This window comes from Stenella coeruleoalba (assembly GCF_951394435.1).
Source record: "Stenella coeruleoalba genome assembly, chromosome: 1".
Taxonomy (NCBI): Eukaryota; Metazoa; Chordata; class Mammalia; order Artiodactyla; family Delphinidae; genus Stenella; species Stenella coeruleoalba.
The window spans coordinates 57,199,170-57,222,461 of record NC_137169.1 but is presented as its reverse complement, the minus strand read 5'-3'; the positions used below and the strand labels follow the sequence as shown (position 1 = coordinate 57,222,461).

Genomic DNA, 23,292 nt, shown 5'->3' with positions numbered 1-23,292 from the left:
GGAGGAGCTGGGTGAGTAACAAAGCTCCCCTCCCCCAACCAGAGGAGTTTACTTTGAGGAGAGCATAGTGGCCGGGCCACTGGAGAGAAGGCATTATTCCTTGAAAAGTTCTTTCGGAAGACTCAGAGCCTGGCCCAGGAAAGAGAGTCCCATCCAACGCAATGGAAACATGCCCTTCTTTGACAGAGGACAACTAGCTTCTTTGGGGTTGAGGTCTGAACTGAAGGTTTTACCTAGGGGCCCTTTATTATCTTTACAGTTAAGTAAGAACCCCAAAGACCTAAAAAGGAATAGAGGGTGGAAGTGAGGCTCTAACCCTCCAGAATTATAGAAAGGAACACAGAGGAGTAGGTTTGGAGAGAAGACTTTTGGTGATCTTGATGACACTATGCAGTACAGGTGTGTGTCAGTCTCAAATAAGTTTGGGATGTTTTGTCACTAAACCTTATAAGAGTGCCTGGAGGGCATAGTGGTTGAGAACACAGGCTTGAGATCAGAGAGCCCCGAGGATGAATCCCAAGTCTACCACCTGCAGCTGTGTAAACTTGGGCAAATTACTAAACATCCAAGAGCCTTGGTTTTTCGATCTGTAAAATGGGGGAAATAATAGTATTCACCTCATGGGGTTGTTGTAAGGATGAAATGATGTGCATAAAGTTCTTGGCATGAAGCCAGGACAAGAAACTATAGCTGTTGCTCTTACTGGCAAAATAATGGCTCTCAGAGGTCCTATAGTAAAGCAGCCTGCCGATTTTGTTTTAACATACTTTCCCAAACTTAAATTTTAGTACTGCACTCTTTTTCCTTCTTGGTGGAAGAAGGGCACACCTAAGGATATAAAACACTGATTTTGTGGGCAGTGCATGTGACTCTCCAGTCCTCTCCTTGATCGGCTTGGATGCTCTCACTTTAAAGCACAGAGCAGTTTGCAAACCAGAGCAAGCACTGAAAGATACTCCATTGAAAGCAGAAGCAATGATGGCTATTAGAATAGAGACAAACGTCTTTCCTTTCTGTCTCTTACTGGATCTAAATAACTTAGACTCGGTCGCCTCTTTCAAAGAAAATAAAAAACAAATAGTCCTTGACACCCCTGCAAAGGAACCTAAACCAAACCCACAGGAACAGTTGGGAAGGCACTGGAGGATCTTGTCAGAAAAACAGGAGCACCAATGGAATGAATAATACAGAAGCTGCATTAGAAAAATCTTGGTCCTTCTTGGATATGCTTGGTAGTTCCCATCCTTTCATAATTAGAGAGCACAAAATGAAGCTTCAAATAAGGGAAACCAAAACATCAGATTCAATGTCAACATGTGCATTTAGAATCCCAAAATGTACATTTCTGATAAACTGCTCCATCACCTGTCACTGTACTTAGAGTTGACCTCATAGGCTGATTGAGCATGTCAAATGATGACATCAGAGAGCAGTTTGTTTCAGTGGCAGCTTGATTAGGCTGGGGATGCAATAAGGCAGCCTCTTTTTTTGCTGTCCTCTAAAATCTCTTTTTCAAACCCTACTTCTTTTTCTCTGAAGTAATTAGAGGAGTTAACATAGTTCTCCCACCATAAGGAAAATAAACAGAAAAAAAATAGAAGAAAACGCATTGATCTACAAAAACTAGGACTCTTGAAAAAAATACAAACTATTTATAAGCTTGAAAATTGAATAATGTCTGAGGATCTAATGTATAATGTGGTGACTATAGTTGATAACACTGTATTGAATGACTGAAATTTGCTAAGAGAGTAGAACTTAAATTTCTCACCAAAAAAAGAAAAAAAAAAGGTAAATATGTGAGGTGATGGACTGTGTTAATTAACTTGGTGGGAGGAATCCTTCACAGTGTATGTGTATATCAAATCATCAAACTGTACACTTTAAATATCTTACAATTTTGTCAGTTGTATCTCAATAAAGCGGAAAAAACCGAAAAAAACCCAAACTAGGGATCTCGTGGAGGCATCTGATGAGGAAATCAGACATTAAACATGAAACTCATTTGCTGTGAAACCTGTCTTTCTAGAACTTTTCCTGAATTCTAAACAATGACATCACAGCTTTCTTTAAAAAATATACACCTTAACTGCAGGGTGGAAGGCAGGGCACTCCTAAGGGCTGCGAGTGCAGGGCAGGACACATCCACAGACTTGCACTATGACCGTGAGCATTCGATGCACTAGTACATGCCACAGGGCACAGGACACCCACGCCAAAGGAGGGATGGCTGAAGCTCTAAAGCCAACTGCCAGGCAGGAGGAGGGCGTTGCTCACACTGCAGTAGCCACGGCCATTCCCGGTCACACGAAGCACACTCAAACATAAGACGTACCACTGGTGGTCCCCGTACCACTGCCCGAGCCAGGTCCGGGGGATGAAACCACAGTCCTGTAGGTGGGTGGTGGTGGGGCAGGCGGAGTTGCTCTCTGCCCCAGACCCAAATCTTTAGGAGATGAGATTGTTTCTAAGTAATCATCTTTAATGAAGGCCTGCTCAGCGACTTTCTTCTGGACTTCTTCTAAGTTGAGTGGCGATGGTACATTGCGAGGGGGACTTGGAGGTCCTGGGGGGCCAGGAGGGCCTGGGGGGCCCAGAGGTGGGGAGTCAGCTGGGTTGTCTGAGGCAGCTGGTGGGGACACCACCTTTTCCCTTGGAGTCAACTCTGGAGTAACACGTTCCGGGGATGTATCAGAAAAATGGACCCACTTTTCTTCAGCATTAACAGCAACAGACTTGGGGGACAACACAGGGCCAAAAATGCTGTCCAAGTCATTGATTGATGGTAGTTTTTCAATTTTGACCTCTGTGGCTGCCTGGTCATTTCCTGTGGTTAAAGTAGTTGATTTTAAAATTTAATTGACTTTGTTAAAATTATTTGTATGGGAAGTGGGAGGGGTGAGGCAAAGCCTGGTAAATAGATTGTCTTGTGAGGTGCCTAGGTAGGCATATTTCACAATGGAAAATCTTGATTGGAGTTGAAGGGAAGGGAAGAGTTCCTTGCATCTACAATATGAGTATCGCCTTTTTTGCTATTATTTACCCTCGTGTGGGGTGACCCGAGTTGGCTACTTCTACATCATCGAAAGCACTTGAGCACGCGACTGCCCTCCAAGGCTGCTTACAGGCATGCAAAGTGTGGTCATTCTGAGAAGGCAGTGTTAGGTTCACAGAAGTGTACAAGCTCTGGAACTGGAAATTCCAAAAGGGAGGTCCCTTTGGAAAATCTGGCCTACTGAAATACAGAGGACACAACCAAAAAAGAACTGATAGCTGGAAATGACCCTCATTTGATAAAGATTGTCTACTCTGGCATACTAAATGAACATGTTTCCTGAAACTAATGACAATATCTGTTAGTTAAAAAAACATATCACATCATCATTAGTTGTATAGCCTCCACCTTGAACACACCAGAAACACAGCACAAAGATTATTTAAAGAGATATCCCCACATGAATATTTACAAACATACACATACACACTCCACACACCACACACACATAGGATAATGAGAATACATTTACTACTTATTAGAACTGTTACATACATACCTGTTTAATAGGGAAGAAAATTATAAAAACATCTTTATAATTTCTTTTCTCAAGTCTAACCTGTTAACATCGAAGGCATAACTGATATATATCTATCTGAAGTCGCAAAACAAAAAAGTCTGTTTTGCTTAAGTATTAGCATTAGCTATTCTTTTTAATTCTTTTCAGTAATAAGAGAAAAAATTAAAACTGTCTTCTACAGCTTGGCAGGAAATACTTGATAACAATTGAAATGTGAGGAAGTGTACCTTTTACTAAACCGAGGTTATTTAAATTAGAAATTGTTACCTAAATAATTGCAAGGCATGAGCAGAAGCCACTTTACCTTTAAATAACCTTCTAGCTATAAGAGCCGGCTTAATATTTCCATATTTCACATTTGAAAAGAGTTAACCTTCAAGGTTCCAAGGCTACAGATAAATGGGCCACAATATTTATAATTTTGTTGCTGGTAGATTTATTTATCTCTAACACATTCATGGGAATCCAAGGGGCCAAAATGATTTGAACTTGCAAACACCTTTACCTGTGACACTCTGGATGACTGTTGGGTCTGAATCAATGTAAATTTCATAAATGACTATGTCTTGCATTTGCTCTTGTTGATAAATACCCCACTCTGTAGCTATCAAACTCACCAGGCTGCATAAATAGCTAAGGATGAAGCTGCAATAGAATTCCAAAGGTGATGAAGAACTGCATTCTAAGGACCCAGGCACATAAAATAACTACTATTGTCTTTTTTTTTTTTTTTTTTTTTTTTTGCGGTACGCGGGCCTCTCCCGTTGCGGAGCACAGGCTCCGGACGCGCAGGCTTAGCGGCCATGGCTCACGGGCCCAGCTGCTCCGCGGCATGTGGGATCTTCCCGGACCGGGGCACGAACCCGTGTCCCCTGCATCAGCAGGCGGACTCTCAACCACTGCGCCACCAGGGAAGCCCACTACTACTGCTTTTGACTTGCTAGTCCAGTAAGACTAGGTAGATTATAAACTGTAGGAATACATAGTATTGATTTTAATAGACGGTAAAGATGTGCCTTAGAAATTATCTGTCTAAAGGCATGCAGCAATTCCTTGCCATATTTTATCATCCTTACACATCTCTTTGCCGTGGGATAATAAATACTTTAATAACTACTGGGAAGCTTACCTGTATGCTGCATATCCCGGGAACCATTCTATTATCATTGTGGACGATACAGTTTTAATTCTAGAAAGAAACTTATTGGTTCTTGGAACAATACAAATTATGCCTTTTAATTTGTAAATCATTACAGTGAGATCCAATGAAATGAGATGTCAATTGAACAATGACTTTTGATATGGAGTTTGTTTTCTTCCATCTCACAAGTAAGTGTGGCCTTTGTTCAACAACATTATACAGAGAAAACATGAGTTAGGAAAGTGAACCCTTTTGTGAAACCTGGGAGTGATACTTTGAAAGAAGTCTACATAGTGAAATGTAATGGCAATAAAACTAAACGCAAACAGTTTCATGTTTAGTCTAGCCTATAGCTTCCAACACATCAAGAGCATGTTGAGGTACGGGGCCACTGCTGATTGCATCCCAGAGCAGAAAAAATAAAGCTTACCTGGTCCAGTTGTTAAGGGGGAGCCTGTTCGGGGTGGAGTGGCTGGTACGTGTTTTGGAGGCAGTGGTGGAGGTGCTGCCAGGAGATAAGAAGCCAAGCATTGCTGATCACACTCTCCCTAAGTTACACAGTATTCCCTAGGTAGGCAGGATTGGGGCTTTCGCTCATACTTCTGCCATTGCAAAAGGAATAGCCATTAACAATCCATCTTCTTTAAAGTTCAAAGCTAAGGGATTGAAGCAGGACTCATTCTTCCATTTTATGATAAGAATTTGTCAAGAGAAAGTCAGATAGTAACAACAATAACACCATCATTTCATTCATTCGTTCCTTTGTTCAATATGCCTCAAGTACCAATGAGGTCCCATGTCCTGTACTAGGAATGAAGGACGTGGGTTTGACTACAACGAGCCTCTGGCCTCAAGGAATTTACTACTGAATGAATGAAGATCATGGTCACAGGTAATTACTGTCCAGAGTATGATCAAGTACAATGAGAACAGCTTGGGTAGGGGCTCAGGGGAGGGTTTTTTTTAATAGAGTCAGAATATGATGGCTTGGATGGAGTCTGGAAAGATTTCTCAAAGTTATATGTCTTAAATTTTGAGTATATTTTTGAAAGACTGAAGCAAAATGATTTGGATCAAGGAAGAATGAACAGATTCCTTTGATGGAATTATAGCTAAAAAAAATCCATGAGATAGAAAAAGTATTGTATTATAGCCCCAACCCAGAGACTCATCCTTCTGAACCGGGCTTGTCACTTTGTGGGCCAAAGTTAAGAATTTCAACAGGTACGCTGTTTTCTTATTCTTTCTTTAAATGTATGTTTTCCTCTCACTGCTATATTTGGTAGATTTAATGAGTTCACTTTTTTCTTCAGGACTTCTTTCCCCAGCCACCTGGAGTAAGGGTTGGGGGCATTCTGGAATAAGTGGAGATGATGGCTCTCTTTGCTTTGAGATGAAATTGCCCTGATCTCCTATCTCAGCTTCTCTCTACCATATGGCATCATTTCTTTTGTTCTCCAATTATCACTCTTTCCTCTCAATGTGTCCTCTCTGTTCTCTGTAGCCTCAGTTGTTCTGTAGGCCTAGCAGAGACCTTATCTGATTTGGTTATCTCTGTGTTGTGCGCTAGCCCATGCCTGGAGAATAGCAGGGTCTTTAGTTCACCTGCTTATCACTCCTACATAAACCTATTGAACGAATGAATGAGCCTGTGGGACGTCAGAAGAAGCTATAGATTCCAAGTTACTTATTCTGCTTTATTTATTACATGATTCCTGTCTCAACCAACTGTCCTAGGTCCCTGTAACTCTAAAGCTTATCAGGATAACATCTCTTCTTAATGTTAAACAGTCCAAATGTGGCTTATGTAGACTTTGTAAGGGTTGCCTAATTTCACTATGCAGGCAGACAGTAAAATGAGTCACTTATTTTTCCAGACAGAGCAGAGCCATAACTTACTTCCAGTGGGAAAAGGCCTTGTTAACTTTGGCGACTCCGTGCTTGGATTAACTGGTTGGCCTGGACCCCATATCTCAGGCTGATCTAAAAGAACTGGAAACATAAAAAGAAAATTTCCCAGGGTGAGTTCAAAAAAGAAACGTCCTGAGTTTAGAACTTAAAATTTCAATTTAAAGTTGAGTTTCACAAAATTACTTCTGTCTTCCCTCAGTCCTAGCAAATTAATTTAGAGATGTGTTGTTCCTCATTCTTTTCAAGCAGAGAATGGACATAGGAGCAGAGTGTGTGTGTGTGTGTGTGTGCGTGCACACACACGTGTGTGCAGGGGGTGTCTGTGTGTGCACATATAGCTAAATAAAAACTTGCAAAACAGAGAGTCTGCATTCTTTTCCTGGTTGGTCACTTAAGGACGTTCTAAATGTCAATACATGTACTGGCTCCTTTCTGTCACCCACTTGAAAATCCAGGCATTACTCCCATGGACATTTGTTTTAAGTTGGTTTATTTAAAGTTTGCTATGAATAGGCTTCAAGAATGAAGATGCCTGAATTCTGTACAGCGGTTCCCACCTTTAAAGCATCTTACGGGGTCTTTAAACAATCCTTTTCCAGTATCATAAAGAGAAATTAAATTATTCAAAAAATGTTTGGTGAACATATTAGGAGAACCAGAAAAATAAATAAGTCCTTAGGCATCTAAAGTAAATCAGGGCAATTAGGTATTAGGCCTAAGGGCACTGAATCTAATATTTCTTTTTTTTTTGGTTGTTGCCATGGTAACAATGTAATGAACTAGCTCTTCTCAGCACCTATCATGTGCCAGGGTCTGTGTAAGTACTGCTTGTAATTCATTAGGTTGTAAAACAGGCTGGGAAGTCAGTTGGATGTGGATTTGAATCCAGCCTCTATGCTTACTCTAGGACCTTGGGGAATTCGTGTAACCTCTGAACTTCCCTTCCTTCAGTGTAGAGATAATAAGAGCAATCTCAAAGAGTTACTAAAAGGATTAAAGGAGGTAATGTATATAAATATAATGTATATAAAATACATGTAAAACACTTATCACAAGGCCAGTAGCTATTATGATATATTTTAGTCCTCACCTCACCACCATGTGGTTGATATTGAGGAAACCAAAGATTACAGTGATTAAACAACTTGCTCAATGACATACATGGTGAAAGTAGCAGAGCTAAGATCTGATCCCAGGCGTGCATTCCTAACTCCAAAAATATCCACTTTCCTCTCAGGCCTTGTAAACTAGTGATAGAAGAATCAATAAAGAAAGTAAGAGTGAGTAGATAAGAAAAGTAGGTGCAGATATTGGAAGAGCTAGTATGTTCGGTGCAAATGTTGGAACTTTACAGAACTTCAGGGGCTGAAACCACCTAAAGAACAATCAAGACAGGCTCATTGACAAGTTCAGGTGTGTATCTCCTCTCCACCACAAACCTCAATGATGGTCTTAGCTCTGTTTTGTTTTAACATGAAAGCACACATTCTCCAAAGTTGTGATGTAGCATTTGGTTTTTTGTAGATGCAGTGTGGGACACCACTTTGATTTTTACGAACTGTTTTCTATTTTGTCTATCAGGTTTATATAATGTTATGGGATTTTTTAATAGGTAGATTCAAATGCAACAAATCAAACCCCACCTTCAGTCACTACACATGACTTTATGTCATTAAAAGTGAGACTGACCACAGATCGGTTAATAAGATAACTGAGAACCTCACCGCAGGGCCACCTTTATTTATGGATTCTAAGTTGTAGACATTTAAATCACTGAAGGAGTATTTAGGGATGTTCTTTATACACTTTGCTAACTACATTGTTGAAAAACATTCAGCTGTGGCTGGCTGCTAGCTGTCTCCCAGGATCCATTCTCCATTTCTTCTACAGTTAAAGTTAAGCAGGCCATATGGCACTAAATTCTTTCTGATGGGCTCTGGTTGGAAGTGATGTGTCTCTCTTCCAGGTTTTGCTCTTACAAGAATTGACAGTGAGTTCCATGGGTCCTCCCCTGCCCCCCCTTCTTCTGATGGTGAGAGCTGGAGCAGCCCCCTTGCACCCAGAGATGAAGGCCACATGCGGAGGATAGAGGAGCCACCCAACCAGTCCTACATTGTGTACTTCGAGGCTGTTTACATGAAACAGAAATAAAATTCTATCTTGTTTAATTCACTGTACTTTGGAGTCTCTTTGTCACTGTATCTTAGCCTACGTACTATGCTTTCAAGTCTTGTTGTCCTTAACACTTATATCTAATTTCCTTCACCAATTGGTCCTAGAAAAATCATCTTTGATTGTACATAACCATAGGGTCTTAAATCAAATGATTTCTATAAAAACATCCCATATTATCAAATATATAGCTGCTGGAGATCCATGCATTGGACATAAATACATTTTAGGAATAGATGAGATCCCTTTCATAAAGAGTTTCTTTTATGTCAGCAAGGTATACATTACTCACAGCCATCCAAAAATGGTTAATGTTTAAAAGTTAAAATATTTAATTCTAGGAATAAATATTTAATAGGTAAACCCAACAATAACAGCCAAAATGATATTTCTCCCATAACATTTTATTTCTAAGTTGCTAAATGGTTTAAGGTCATTCCTGGGTCTTGAACCTGCAAACAGTGTCTATTGTGTGAGTAAGACAATTGACACCTTCACTGATGAGGTCGACAAGAGAGAAAACATGGTCAAAGAGGCTATATCACAATGACAGTGACTATGATGGGGAATTTGAAGGTCTGGCTCCATAATAATGGCTGTTTGGCTAATAGAACACTTATTCCCCATCCAGTGAGTTGTAGAGATTTGCAGTAATTCTTATTGACCTCTTTTGAAGAGTGAACTTGTTAGCTCTTAGCTACTTCTGGAAGTAAAGTTTCAAATCCTGAAATGCTAGAGGTCTGCAAACCAAATTCCCATGCTGAGAGCACACCTAGATCAGAACTATCCTTTCACATGAAGATCTGGTGATACATTACAAACATGCCTCAAAACACATTTACTCTAGGTAAGTTATACTTCATTGAAAGGAAAAACAAATCTACAGATATACAGAGTTTTTCCTACCTTCTGTCTTCTGTTCATCAAAAGCTGATTCTAATGGTGGGCCAAAGAGGGGAGCAAGTGCCATGGTGTCATCTGGAGGTTTTCTGCTGAATCACACACATTACAGCAAAACATAGAGAAAGGAAATATTAATGTTAAAAAAGATATAAAGCTTTCAAATATTTTCCACAGTAAGGCCGATGTATGTGTGTGCACTTATGTACATATATATGTATGTACTCAAGCTCCTGAGGGGCTAAAAAGTATATTTATGAAGAGGTCAAATGTTTATGGACAAAAGAATCAGTAGGAGGTAAGATCCCTCATTCTCAACAGGGGCACAAGGGGCTGGTCCAACAGAAATAAGATGAAGAGAGAAACTCTTTCAAAGCATCTGAGTCTCTATACCTAGAAGAGATTATTAAAGATAACAGTTTATTGCAAAGCACCTTCTTCTCTTAAGATCTCAAAACCCATTTATATCTGTCTTCACCACATCTCTGTGTTGTAGTTAATGTGGTTTTATGATTAGTGAAAGTCAGGCACAGGGAAGTTAAGAAACAAGCCACCAGGAAGTTTGTGTTTGAATAAGAAACTGAGTCTACCAGCTTCTAACTTCCATCCTCCCCTGACCGCCCCACACAGTTGACTAATTATAACTTCCTAATACCTTAATACTGCACATTAGAAAAAGAAGAGCATTGAGAAATCAGGGGGGGAAAGACAGGTAGTAAGTTAGACGCTCATCCTGTCTACTAATTATTACTTAAACTGATTATTAAAGAAAAGCTGCATAATTATCTCCATTTCTTCCCCAGACCTGATTCCCTTCATTGATCCTCATGAGTTCTGTGTGTGTTGGGGGATAAGAGGTGAAGAGGAGAGAGGAGGGGTTAGGGAAGGAGGGAAAGTTAAAAGGATCCAGCCTTTAGATAGAAATAGGAGTCTTTGGGGGAAACATTGCTTATGTGCACAATACTTACTTATCCCAAGGATTACACAGTGTAAAACACAATGCTTTGCCAAAAACAAAAAACAAAATAGAAGATTCCTTTGGTGTGTGGCAGGTAGAATGTATCACAAAATTGTAGCCAGCTCAACAGGCTACTCTTTGTAAGGCAATATAATCATATTTCAGATCAGCATTCCAGACACCAAATGACGTCTTCATGTAGACGTTTAATCCTCTCATTAGTGAGGGGCTCCATATTCTGATAGATGTTACTTTAGATGACTACAGGGTACCTTCCTAAAGATCTGCCTCAGGCTGCACTTAGGAGAAATGATAACATATTTGAAACTGCTGTGACATACACATATGGGCAGGCCCTTTGTTATTAGATGCTGAGACTTTAGCCCAAAGATTTGTTTCATTGTTAACAGTGCATGATGCCTTGCATAAAACACAACTAGTGTTTTTCATGCTCACCTTATGAGTTCTGGAGTTGGTGTGGAACGCCTGGGTCTTGCTATTTCTTCACCTGACGCACAGGACAAAGGGAATTTTTAGGCATATTTTTACCATGTTTTTTCTTTTATGTCTTATGAGCTATGTTTGGAAACACTTAGAGATTTAAGTCCCATCAATAAGCAACTCCATGTGCAAACTTTGCAAAACAAACCCAGAAAACAAACCCTCTCCCCTGGCAATGCAACAGCCATATATTAGGCATATGTAGTAGCATTTTCTTTGGCATTTATAAAACTAGTTAACCAGGGAATTACCATGATAAGCCAGCAAATGGAAGATGTGTACACTGTAGAGCTTAGTGGAATAGCACACCATTCTTTCAATGCCTGCTGCCTTGATCAGTTCTGCTTTTCAATTACCATAAGAGAATACTAAGCCAGGCCATATGTACATAGTGCATGAATCCAGCATTCTCTGCCTGTTCTTTTCTTGAAATGCCAAGAAAATGTTATACCTTTAACTAGGAACCATTCATTTAAAATTTCCTAGAACGTGCTGTATGCAGCAGAAGAAAATCATGCCACATGTATATTATAACCTATTTCATATCGCTTTGGTTTACTAAGATTTTTATATCAAATAACACAAAAATGGGTAAGTTGCATCTACCTTCAGTTCCTTCAGCCCTCCTCCTCTCCCTACCCCAATCAGCAAACACACACTTGATTAAATTCATTTCTAAAGTCAAATGATACAGTAAGAGTTGACAAATATAGGAAGAAAATAGCAATGTTTACCCCAAAACATATTCACTTTCAGGATCTAAACATTAGTCATTCAGAACCCACAGAGCCCTTTTATCATTACAAGATTTCTTTTATCATTACAAGATTTCTTTGCTGTAAGAGTAAGACATTTGTAAGCCTTAAAAATCAAGCCCAAGAGTGTATAAGTCGAATGTATATATGCTCCAAGATCCAAGGAACTGTTCCTTCTTTTAAATCGTACTCTATTTCTGGTAGCTAAGATATACTTACTGGATAAGTTCCTTTTAATTGCACCCTAGAATTAGAAATAGACACTATAAGGTTTAAGACCACATATATGTTATGTACAATATGTATATTTCTGTCATTTCAATTAAACTGAACTCAAAGAAATGCAGTTGGGGAAAAATGAATTTTTTCTCAGAATTGCATTCAAGTTGGAAATTGTAGACACACACATATAAATCAATTTTTCATTTTATTCAAAGATTACAGAGAGGAAAGAGAGTAAACAATAAGTCTTCCAAACCAGAAGAAAACCCTTACCTGGGTAGATTTGGTAAATTAAAGCAAATATTGAATAGTCTATTAAAAAAAAACCCTTGAAATCTAGCAGTCAAGAAAGTAAATCCATGTTTAACATGTTTAATGTTTAAAAATTACAGACTGTATGAGGAGTACTCTCTGCTCTTATCAGATGGGGTCCATAAGTTGCTTGTAGAAACAGTCATTAGTTACGAATGCAATTTTTAAAGATACACGTGGAAAATGTTAAAAAGAAGGAAAACTTGAAGGTACTACCACTGAGTGGGCTGTTCTATTCAGGGAACCAGAGAATTCCATTCTTTCCCACCCGCCCTTCCTACCCCAATTTCTTTCACTTGCCTGCCATGGGGGAACCAACCTATCAATTGGGTGTCATTCCTTTAGCTCAAGGCACTGTGATTCTATAGGAATGACAATTTCCCTGTCAGGAATAATCTGAGAAGGTCATTTTCAGATTTATAAGGCCCCAGGAGAAAATTATTTTGACAACAGAAGATTGATTCAAGTTTTGATTCAAAACTGCTGTGAAAGGTCCTTAGCATGTGATGCTTCCAGAAAAGCAGACCACTAGAAGCGTGGCCTCATAAGATGGGACATGGCTTGGCGGGGTCTCCTTAGGAGAATGACAGGGGCAGAGTTCAGGTTGGGAAAGTGGAAGTATAATAAAGTTTTCAAAAGGGTATGACTATGAGTTTGGTGGGTGATAATCAAACACATTTTTTTTATACTTTCCTACTTTGGTGAAGGCTCAACATGGTGGTCACAGACGTTTTCTTCTCTCAAATGATAATATAAACAACTCAGGACAAGATGTAGCACCTCTGTAACAGAACTATAAGAAGGTTCTTTCCCTATTTCCTAAGGATTTATCAGAATTTTGTCTCATTTTGAACTCATTTACAATAGAGGAGCAGTTTCATACTGAATAAGATCCACTAGATGTTTTTTAGTGACTTGCATGTATGTGCTATATAGAGATTATTATACATTATTAGTAAAAACTTTTTAATAAATATTTTATTTATTTTAATAGATAAACACTTTAAATCAGTATGTGTAAGTTAACATGTTCATTTAAATTAATAAATATTTAAAACAAATATCATTTAAATCAGTTATGGTCATTAGAGGAGTTTTGATGTGGGTTGGCTTTTGGAAAATAAGACTCTGTAGACAAAATAATAAGAGAACACATTGTTTAAATGGAGTTAAAATGTTTTTCTAGGTTGGAGAGCCTCAGATTGTCAGATTTTTATTAATAAAATCTGAAGGAAAAGATCAGGTGGAGGCGTTAGGTCCAAGTAGTCAATCACGAGGTTGACACTGAGGGAATAGGACCTACCTAGTATAGTGAGACCTGGAATTCAGGAGTTAGGGGACCCCAGAAACTGTATTGAAGACCTTTTGGTCTCTGTCTTACCCCTTTATTTATAATGTAATATTCATGAAACCAAGAAAGATACAAAGCTTCTTTGGTGTTCATTGCTATTCATCATTTCCCGGTGTATCAATTCATTTGATAGATGTTTATTGTTGAGAGGCACTAGACAAGAAGCCTCTGTAATATTTTATTAAATATTCCGTATGAATGAACAATCATCAGTGAAGAGGAAGAAAGACATGGCAGAAATATGCAAGAAAACCGTTGTTTAGAAATTAGAAAGAATAAAATCATATCAATTTAGAAAGGAACAGATGTTCAAACAATAAGCAGGAAACCATTAGCAACAGAAAAGCAAGTCCCGTTGTCCCATGATCGGGCATACAGATTTTGATGGCCTTGCTGTCGAAACAGGACAACTCTAGAACAAGGTTAAGGTGATGTCGACCACATAAAGCACATTCAGGAAAAAAGCCTATTGAATTCTGAAACTTCTCCTCCCCAAGCGACCACATTTTCTTCCTTTCAAGGACTGTCTTTATAGGTAGACTGTGAATAGACTTCCTGCATTTTGCCTTAGTTATTTCACTCTTTTTCTTTTTTTAAAAAAGGAGTAACTTGTCATAATCTGAGCTGTGACCCCACTGCTGGATTGGAATCAGCCACATAGTCCCTGTAGGTGTTATCTTTGATCATCAACTACGTGGCTTAAACAGAGAACCACAGCTTGTCAGCTGGCGCAGAGTATTTGTCTCAAGTAGTAATTGACTGATCAACTTGGCATAGGCCTACTTTCTGACAGCATTGTTTCAGTTCCATTTCCTCTCTCAAGGGACTGACTGGGCAGGTCCGGGTCATTTCAAACATAGCAAAGTCTCTTCTTCTTGTTGCCTCAAATTTATCACACTGAGGAAAATAACAGATTTACTTTGAGCAATGCAAACTAATACTGATTTGCCTTCAGTGATGAATATATATGTGACAGCCTAGAAAGATTGACTTGAAAGTACGTCTCTTCCTCCCAAGATAGAAATTATGATTGTGTATGACTGTATATCAGTACACTGAACAATTTGAGTTATGGTCCAGGGACTTATGTTAAATTCAGGCTTAAAAACAATGTGGTTTACAAATTCTTTCCTTACTTGCCTTACAGTTTTCTTATCCTTTATTATCACCTTGCTATAAATTTCTATGGTGATTTCTGGACAATCTCCAGCCCTTGTACACACACACAAACACACACACACACACACACACACCACGTTTTTTACATTTAGCACTAGGAGTTGGGGTACCTATGTATTAGTTTAATTTGTTATGGAAAAGTGCTCTGATGATCCTAAAACATGCTCTTGACACATATAAGACCAGAGACTTTCAGCCACTAAACCTAATTCATCTGCCTCGTTCATACTGGGTTATCATAAATTTAACAAGAAGCCAACCTGGCCACCTTGCCTAGGCAAGAATTATCTCTATACATGTTTAAGGTAAAAATGTTGAGGATTCTTACCGGGCTGCGCCTCTGTGATCAGCAAAAAGGAAGAGAGAACAGACACCTAGTCAGAGAATGATGGATCAGTCAACAGGCTTGGGTAATAGAAGATTTCATAAACAGCTAACTAAACACACACTCCAGGTAATCAGGCCAAAGGAAGACAGGCAGTCATTGTATTTGTGGCTTATTTAAACCATAATGAGGTTTTGGAGAACCTTAAGGAGAATCTATCCATTGCATAATATAGCTTTGCTAATGAGGATGTACTGGTTTCAGTTATGTGTACATACAGACAAAGCAGAAACATACAAGAAAATTTTACTGATAGATTTAAATGTCTTGTCATACGGAGTTTTTCTTCATATTGTTTGAGGAGGGGAGTTTTAGAAACTGGGTAGTACAGAGAAAACTGTTTCCCCACACAAAAGGGTGTTAGCAAACATCATAGACACGATGCATTTCCCACATAATTCAGGCTTTAATCGGAGCCTCCAAAAATCAGAGAGCAGGATTAGAGACACCTCTTCTTTGCCTGGCTCTTCTCTTTAGTGTTCTGTGGAATGAGTGCGGATGAGGACTTTTTTAAAGTATATGTTCTTGGCCTGGTGTGATTTGGGCAGCCTCACCCAATGGGTAGAATGTGGTGGGGAAGACAAGGAGCTCCTGACAAGCACAGGTGCGAATGATGAAAATTGTCCAGCACCAATAAAACACTGGTGGACCAGATGATGCCTGGAAAAACACAAAATGCTGACCTACGACTTTTTTCTTTCACTCCTCAAACCTTGATCATGGCTGCTATCAATTTACCCCAACAATCTCTGGTTGCTCTCCCTCTTTGGGATTTTTCTGTAGTAACAAGAGTGACTATGATGTGAGTAGGGAAAGAGCTGTTGCTCAGTTTCTCTTTCAGGATATGGGCTAGCTTGTGAATTCACCAGAGGCTACCTGGGACCCAGTACCAGCCAAATTCCAAAATCCAAGCAAGAAGCACAAACACAAAAGTATCTAGCAGGTTGCTTAAATGAAAAAGATGATTCTACTCTCCATAACATAGACAAGAAATAAAAACCTATAGTCTTTTATACCTACTCCAGTCGATTTTACTTGTAATATTTTAGATATTATTATTTGCCATATTTTTCCAGTTCTGTTCCATACGGATCCCATCTTTCTTATAAATCTGTCTATATGCATGGATGCAATTTAAATGAAATTAGAAAAAGGACACGTTAATATGTATTTCTGGGCTTACATTCTTTTACTGACGAATTCATACTGTGTTTTGAGAGAAATCCAAGCACTCTTTTATATATTTAGACTTTATAATTCTTTAATGACCAGGCTAAAGTTCTTCACTAGAGAAGATGTGGGCATTTATGATTTTGCTTTAATTGCATGTCAAACATTTCCTTCTTAAAAGCAGCATAAAATACAGTAAAGAGGGGATTAAAAGTGACACAATTTCCCCCAAGATGATTATGAGAATAATGCAAAATAAAATGTGTATTGCAACCATATAGAGGCAGAACCTTAAATTCAATAAACTTTGTTAAGATTATAGAGAACAACACTGTTCAAAATAATTTCAATTATATAAATTCACCCAAATTAAGTCCAGTGAATTAAAAACCTATATATTTTAATCAATAGTTCCTGTTTGTATTTTTTCTAGTAAAAGATAACATGAAAAAAAGGAACATCAAGGAACATCTGTTGAAATTCATGTAGTCACAGGCTTATTAACCAAGAGCCAGAAGACCCAGCTAAAAGCTATGGAAAGGTCAGACCCAGAAAACCTCAAGGTCCACAATTAAAAGTGATCTGAAACCTGCAAAATAAAAGGAATTCCAGAAGTCAAATTGAAGGGCTTTCTATACACTAATTATCACCATGAAGGAGCATAAAGCAGTTGTAGGTTCTGCTGAACACGGACAGCAAAATCATTATCCGCCAGGAGGGGAGAGCCTTTCCTTTTAAAAGTTTTATTTTACTCTTTCTCCTGTCATTTCCCAGGAACTTTGAGGCCTTTAGCATTCTATCATTGTTCTACCAATGTATAGAATTTGCTTCAAAGGCGGAAGGAAACATTCAGTATCTGATCTTGATATATTCTGTAAGCTGAACACTCTCCATGTTAAATCACAAACTCAAAAGCTTGCAGGGCAAGGAGCAGGGGTGCTGTGCACGAGGGAATGAGAGTTTCACAAAGCTTTGGTGAAATGGCCACAACTCAGGGGCCCCATGCTTGCAGCACAAAAATATGGGCCTAATGCTGCCAGATCTTCAGAGTTGTCAGAGAAGACGCATATCTTGATTTTTTTTTAACTTCAAAGATTCTGGCTTTTAAATGGCATTAAAATTGTTTTTAACTGCACGACCAAACAAAACATCTATTCAGTTGTTCAGAATCTGCAGGTGGCCAATTTGTCTCTGATTGCAGACATTTGTATCACACATAATAAGCTCTCAGCAAGTTTTTTTTTAATCTACTGTTATTATTATTTCACCTGATTACTCAAACAGGGATTTTGCAATTGGTCTATTTGTTTTCTGAACAAATTTCTTGTGTTCCTAATTAAACATTAATTGCTCAATTCCTTGACTTCTTTTGACCTTCTGATGCATTCTGGAGAAGGTATTGAAAAACATTTTATTTTCCCCTCTATTTTTATCTTGATGTTCAACTTAGAGATAAGTCTTAGCTTGTATTTTGAGGCTATTTTCAAAGTGGGTATGATTTGGTCACTAGAATGAAGATCTTCGGTCAGAACATTTTGCATTTCTAAAATTTATATACTTGGCTATATGAATACGCCTTCCTAAAAGAAAATTTACATTTACTTCAGTAAATGTCCTCACAGCACCCACAGTGTCCTTACCCACACGAGCTTTGTTTTGTTATTTTTCTGCACAAAAGGATTAATTTAAATTCAGCTAAGTAGGCTAACTTAGTCTTTGCCAATGCGGGTAAGTCTTTTAAGATATTTATAAAAAGAAGTAACCAAACACAATCTGTCCGGCTTGTCAAAGTCACTAAATAACCAACCTCAGGTTTTGAAGCTTTACAACATCCTCATTTGCTAAAATTCAGTGCTATAGGGAAACAGAGGAAAATACGTGTAAAGCCACAAAGCACCCAACAAATATTATTTTTATACAGTCTAGTCATAGCAAATTCAGTCATTCATGGTAGTGAATTTTCTAGGAAAGAATTAGAGTATATGATGATTATGTTTATTATTATGGTCCTAACCAGTTTCTTGTTTGCTTTCAAATGCTTCAGGGTGAAGATAACCTCTCTGGCAAGCACCTATTTGATGTCCCCACCCCCGCCAACTTTTGTGTTTGTCTATATTTAAATTTGTTCCCATATCTATTACAAGTCAGATGACTGTGAATGCCTGCCAGATCCAATAGGACTTGGTAGAGATGATCTTCCGAAATTCCATTTAGGAAGAGACACGAAGAGCCTATTACTAACCAAGATATCACTAAAATTTGACTGGTTTGAACAGCAACAACGTGGGCATTGCCAAAGAAAAACGAGGCAGGGGAGCAGGAGAAGGACTCATCCTTAGAGGCACAGCTAACAATGCAAAGGAGTACTTGTAGTTGAAATTGCTGTAAGAACAACAGGAGGAAAACCAATGAGGAACAAAGAGTTTTTAAAGCACCAAGGATAAATTTCAGACTACGTAGTCCTGTCAATATTTGAAGTGGTCAAATCTGGATAATTCAGAGAAAGATTCAGGGTCAAAGAGAATAAATGAAATGGGCAAAATACTGTTGACTGAAGAAAAAAAAGCACAACGCGAGAGTTGTGAGTTAAGTTTTATTTGGGGCAAAGTGAGGACTATAGCCTGGGAGACAGCATTTCCGATAGCTCTGAGAAACTGCTCCAAAGAGGTAGGGGGGCAGGTCAGTATACATGTGATTTTGGTGAAGGGGGAGTACATGCAGTCAGGCACATAGTTTTTGCAGAAGGTTGCTGCTAGTCATGAGGAGCAGCCATCACCATGAAGGATTTTAGTGCTTTTCTATATACGAAGAGATGCAACAGTTGGGCTCATAAAATCTTCTCCTGAAAATATCTAACCATATGAAGTTCTGCCAGTTTTTCCCAGAGCACAGATTGCCTCATTCCTCATCTCCACCCTGAACTCCTTTCAGGGAGTGTTGAAGGTCAGCAGCTGCAGTGGCTCATAATTTAATCCTTGTAGAGGTAGATGGAAAGTACCAATTTATAGTTGGCAATACAAAGAAAGGTTGCTGAAGCGCACCAACGATATGTATGTCACATAGCATGAGACCCAGAGTTGGCTCGCAGTTACACAGAAGTGGGCCATTCAATTTAGTAATAGTAATAGTTACAATTGTACTAATTTTATTGTTGGAAGCAATGTCATTGGGTCCATATTTTGACAAACTGTAATATTTTGATTCTGTCTTTTGTTCTTCCTGTGTCTTCTGCTCTTCCTTCCTCAAAAAATCACATGAAATTGTTACCAGTACATTTCCTGCATGTGGTACAGAGACTGCCAGGCTTGGGTCAATGGGCAGGATGGGAGGTTTAGCAATAATTACAGCATCCACTTAGGTGAGGTCAACAGACAACCAACTACTTCTCGGTGTGTGTTAACATGGAAACACAATATTTTCATATTTTCCACTGGAGAGGTCACGTGTGTCAGCCACGCATTAGCATCCTGTTCCCATAAATTAGGCAGCTGAGATAAGAACAGTGCATTTTTTTTTTTTTTAGTAGATCTGTTTCATTGCTGCTCTTAAAAAAAAAAAAAAAATGTAGGTACACCCTAACAGATCTGTACTGCCACTGAAAATCACCCTGGTGTTTAAAAGGACAATGTAAGAGGTGTTTTGCACTTTATAAAGATCTTCTTTTTCTGTCTCTGACAACTTCAGAAGGGGATAATTTTTCTGATTAATTGAAAAAAAAAAAAAGACAAAAACAGGACAACTTCCCTTTCCTAGGCCAGCTTCACAAGCATCACTCAGGATGCTATCATGTTGTACATTCAAAGAAAATTTAACAAAGAAATGTTTGCCTAGCCCACGGTAAATATATGTAGCTTGACTAACCCAAGTGGAAGCTGCAATAAATGAAACTTACTACTAAAATATTTGAACATATGCCTGTGATTGAGGCAGAGGTGAATCTTTACAAAATTACCCTGTGGCCCTTAATAACAGGTTTGGAAAATCACTTAGCAACCAGCTTCCTTTTATCCCCATGGGGCATAATTAGACTGTGTCCTGGTTCACAAAGGTTTGTTTTTAAAATTCAGAATCTTGTTTAGGTGTTAAACACAGTCAGTCATTAGATATGCAGATGATGAAAATGAACAGAATAAACAATGTTTGGCCAAGATGTAGAAAGGATTTGTTGTTTCTTACCGGACTTTTCCTCTAAAAGCGTAGGCATGAGGAGGAAAAATAAAGAGAAAATGAACGAGGTGAAATATTCAGGAAGATACCACTCAAGGCTCAGAATAACCTTACTTAAAGCAGCTCTCTAAGGCATGGCTTTTATAAATGCTCCTGTGGATGTCTGATATAGTCATACCCAGGCTGCCAGCTTTATACCACCCAAAACATGCTGCTTGGCCATACTGATTGTTTTGAGCTGTAGGCACTTGAAAACAGCAAAATCAGGAGAGACTTTCTATGAACAACCCTAATCTGCCTAAACATAAATCTTCCAATTGTCATAAGGGTTTCACCAACCAGGAAGGACTGACTCAACATAGGAGTGGAGACCAGAAATCAACACCATACCCAGACAAACTCTGTCACAAACTATCATATCTCCCATCTATGCTTCCAAGGGTCCATTCATCTTCCCTAAATTACTCTCCCTTAAGAAGCCTCCATCCCTCTCCCTTTTCCCTGTTAAGACGGTATTTAATCCTGAATTCTGAAGACACCTCTTCGAGTTGCTCAATTTTCCTGAGTGTTTGCCAGGTATACAGGAATAGACATGTTAATAAACTTATGTTCATTTTCCTCTTGTTAATTCTGTCTTTTTGCTGAAGAGTCCCAGCTGAAAACCTAAGACGGGTTGAGGTAGTTTTGCCTCCTGTCCAAGTTCAAGTGCTAGAGGACATAGGTGTGGTCGCCATTTGAGCACATTCTAAGCTCTCTTTTGAATGGTTTACTTTTATCAAATAGATTTGTACTTTCAAAATAGAGAATTATGCTTTGTAATATTGAGAGGAGCGGGAAAATTCCATGAATGCATTGCAGCCAAGCATGAAACTAAAATGTGAGATTTTCCCAAAATTCTAATCTTGTCAGGGAACCTGGTACCTAGTATCTTCTCCCAAGATACTCTGGCTAGAACCATCAGTTTTTCCATCCCATCCTTCATTTGTCCCCACCCCGCATTGGGCAATGACAAATTATTTTCCTGGTGAGTGGTCCCTGGCCCCTGGGAATGCTCTTTTCTTTCCTCCACAGCTGCCTTAATGAGGGCTTCATTTCTTGCCGACAGTAGTACTCCACCAAGCTCCTCCATATTTCATCTCCTAAATCCATCCTTTGTACCATCCCTAGAATTATTTTCCAAAAATACTGAAGTCAATGTATTACTCTGCCCTGCAAAAACTGCTCTATTATTCAGAAAATAGAATGCAACCTCCATTCTGTAATTTAATGCCTTTGTGGTGGGCTTCATCTTACCTTCACTCCCTCGTCTTCCACTGTTGTCTGTATGAAGCCTACACTTAGCTGCAGACACTCCTTCTCGTCTCCTGAACTTGTAGTACACTCACACTTCCCTGCCTTCTGCTCAAGCTGCTTCTTCAGCCTTGATGCCTTTTCCCTCCCTCTCAATTACCATCTTACTTATTCTTCAGGGCCAGTAACATATCCTCTATGAGGGCCTTCCCCAAGGGCCTTTCCAATTAGAATAAATTGTTCCCCGGCATTTATTAGCCTCAGAGAAAACAGAGGTACAAACGGGTAGTATATATTTTTGCAGTTCTTATTTTGTTCTGTATTATTTAGATGTCTCCATTCGATTATTAGCTCCCAGTAATGGTTATGAATAACCTCTGTCTAGCCCCAAACAGAGTGCAAGTCACACAGTAGGTACTCAAAGCATGTCTATGAATTTTATTTTTGTGGTCATTAAAACATTATACAAATGTTTGAAGCATAGTGTCTTTTAAAATATAGAAAGATGGGGGGCTTCCCTGGTGGCACAGTGGTTGGGAGTCCGCCTGCCGATGCAGGGGACACGGATTTGTGCCCCAGTCCGGGAAGATCCCACATGCTGCAGAGCGGCTGGGCCCGTGAGCCATGGCCGCTGAGCCTGCGCGTCCGGAGCCTGTGCTCCGCAATGAGAGAGGCCACAGCAGTGAGGGGCCCGCGTACCGCAAAAAAAAGAAAAAGAAAAAGAAAATATAGAAAGATGAATTGCTCTCTGAAATAAGGCTGAATTGTATATAATATATAGCCCAAGGGGTATGGTCCCAGTTGTAATGGTTCCTTCACCAGCTCCTATAAATGTGTCACTTAGCTCCTATTTAACTGTTGATCTTTCTGCCCATTAGTGACCTCAGGGGCTGATGTGTTACCAAGGCTCCAAGGAATTGGCACAGCTTTGCACAAACACTGGTGTAAAGCTATGTGACCAGCTCTCAATGCTCTCCTATAGCAAAAAGAAAACGAGTGTTTCAGCATAACTGAGGCTCAAGATAGGGCCCACATCCTAGGTGCTGCTTTCAGACCCAGACCCTTGCGAAGTAGCACAGAAAAATGAAAATGCTTAAGGTCCAGGTCCTTGATTTACAAACAGAAAGAATTTTGGGGTTAAAATCAAATAGCTTCAAAGAAGTTGTCATGGAAGGAGGTGCAAAAGTTTTTATGTATTCAAATTAGCTTAACCCCTTATTTTCTGCTTGCTTTTGCGCAAGACATACTGTTCCTCAGTTCCTTAGTTTGTAAAGTAGGGATGATTGCTATCTTATAGAACAGT

General features: G+C 39.1%; 1 protein-coding gene across 1 annotated transcript in view; it reads right to left on the bottom strand.

The window, feature by feature from the left end:
• Positions 1 to 23,292, bottom strand: part of SGIP1 (SH3GL interacting endocytic adaptor 1) — a 207,200-nt gene that overhangs the window by 56,011 nt on the left and 127,897 nt on the right. Inside the window, exons 10-17 of the mRNA XM_079904139.1 lie at positions 20,709 to 20,720; positions 15,306 to 15,317; positions 12,133 to 12,157; positions 11,114 to 11,165; positions 9,706 to 9,791; positions 6,616 to 6,708; positions 5,147 to 5,221; positions 2,336 to 2,827 (exon numbers count right to left, since the gene is read on the bottom strand). Coding sequence (XP_079760265.1) covers positions 2,336 to 2,827; positions 5,147 to 5,221; positions 6,616 to 6,708; positions 9,706 to 9,791; positions 11,114 to 11,165; positions 12,133 to 12,157; positions 15,306 to 15,317; positions 20,709 to 20,720 — 847 coding nt within the window. The remainder of the gene's footprint in view (positions 1 to 2,335; positions 2,828 to 5,146; positions 5,222 to 6,615; positions 6,709 to 9,705; positions 9,792 to 11,113; positions 11,166 to 12,132; positions 12,158 to 15,305; positions 15,318 to 20,708; positions 20,721 to 23,292) is intronic.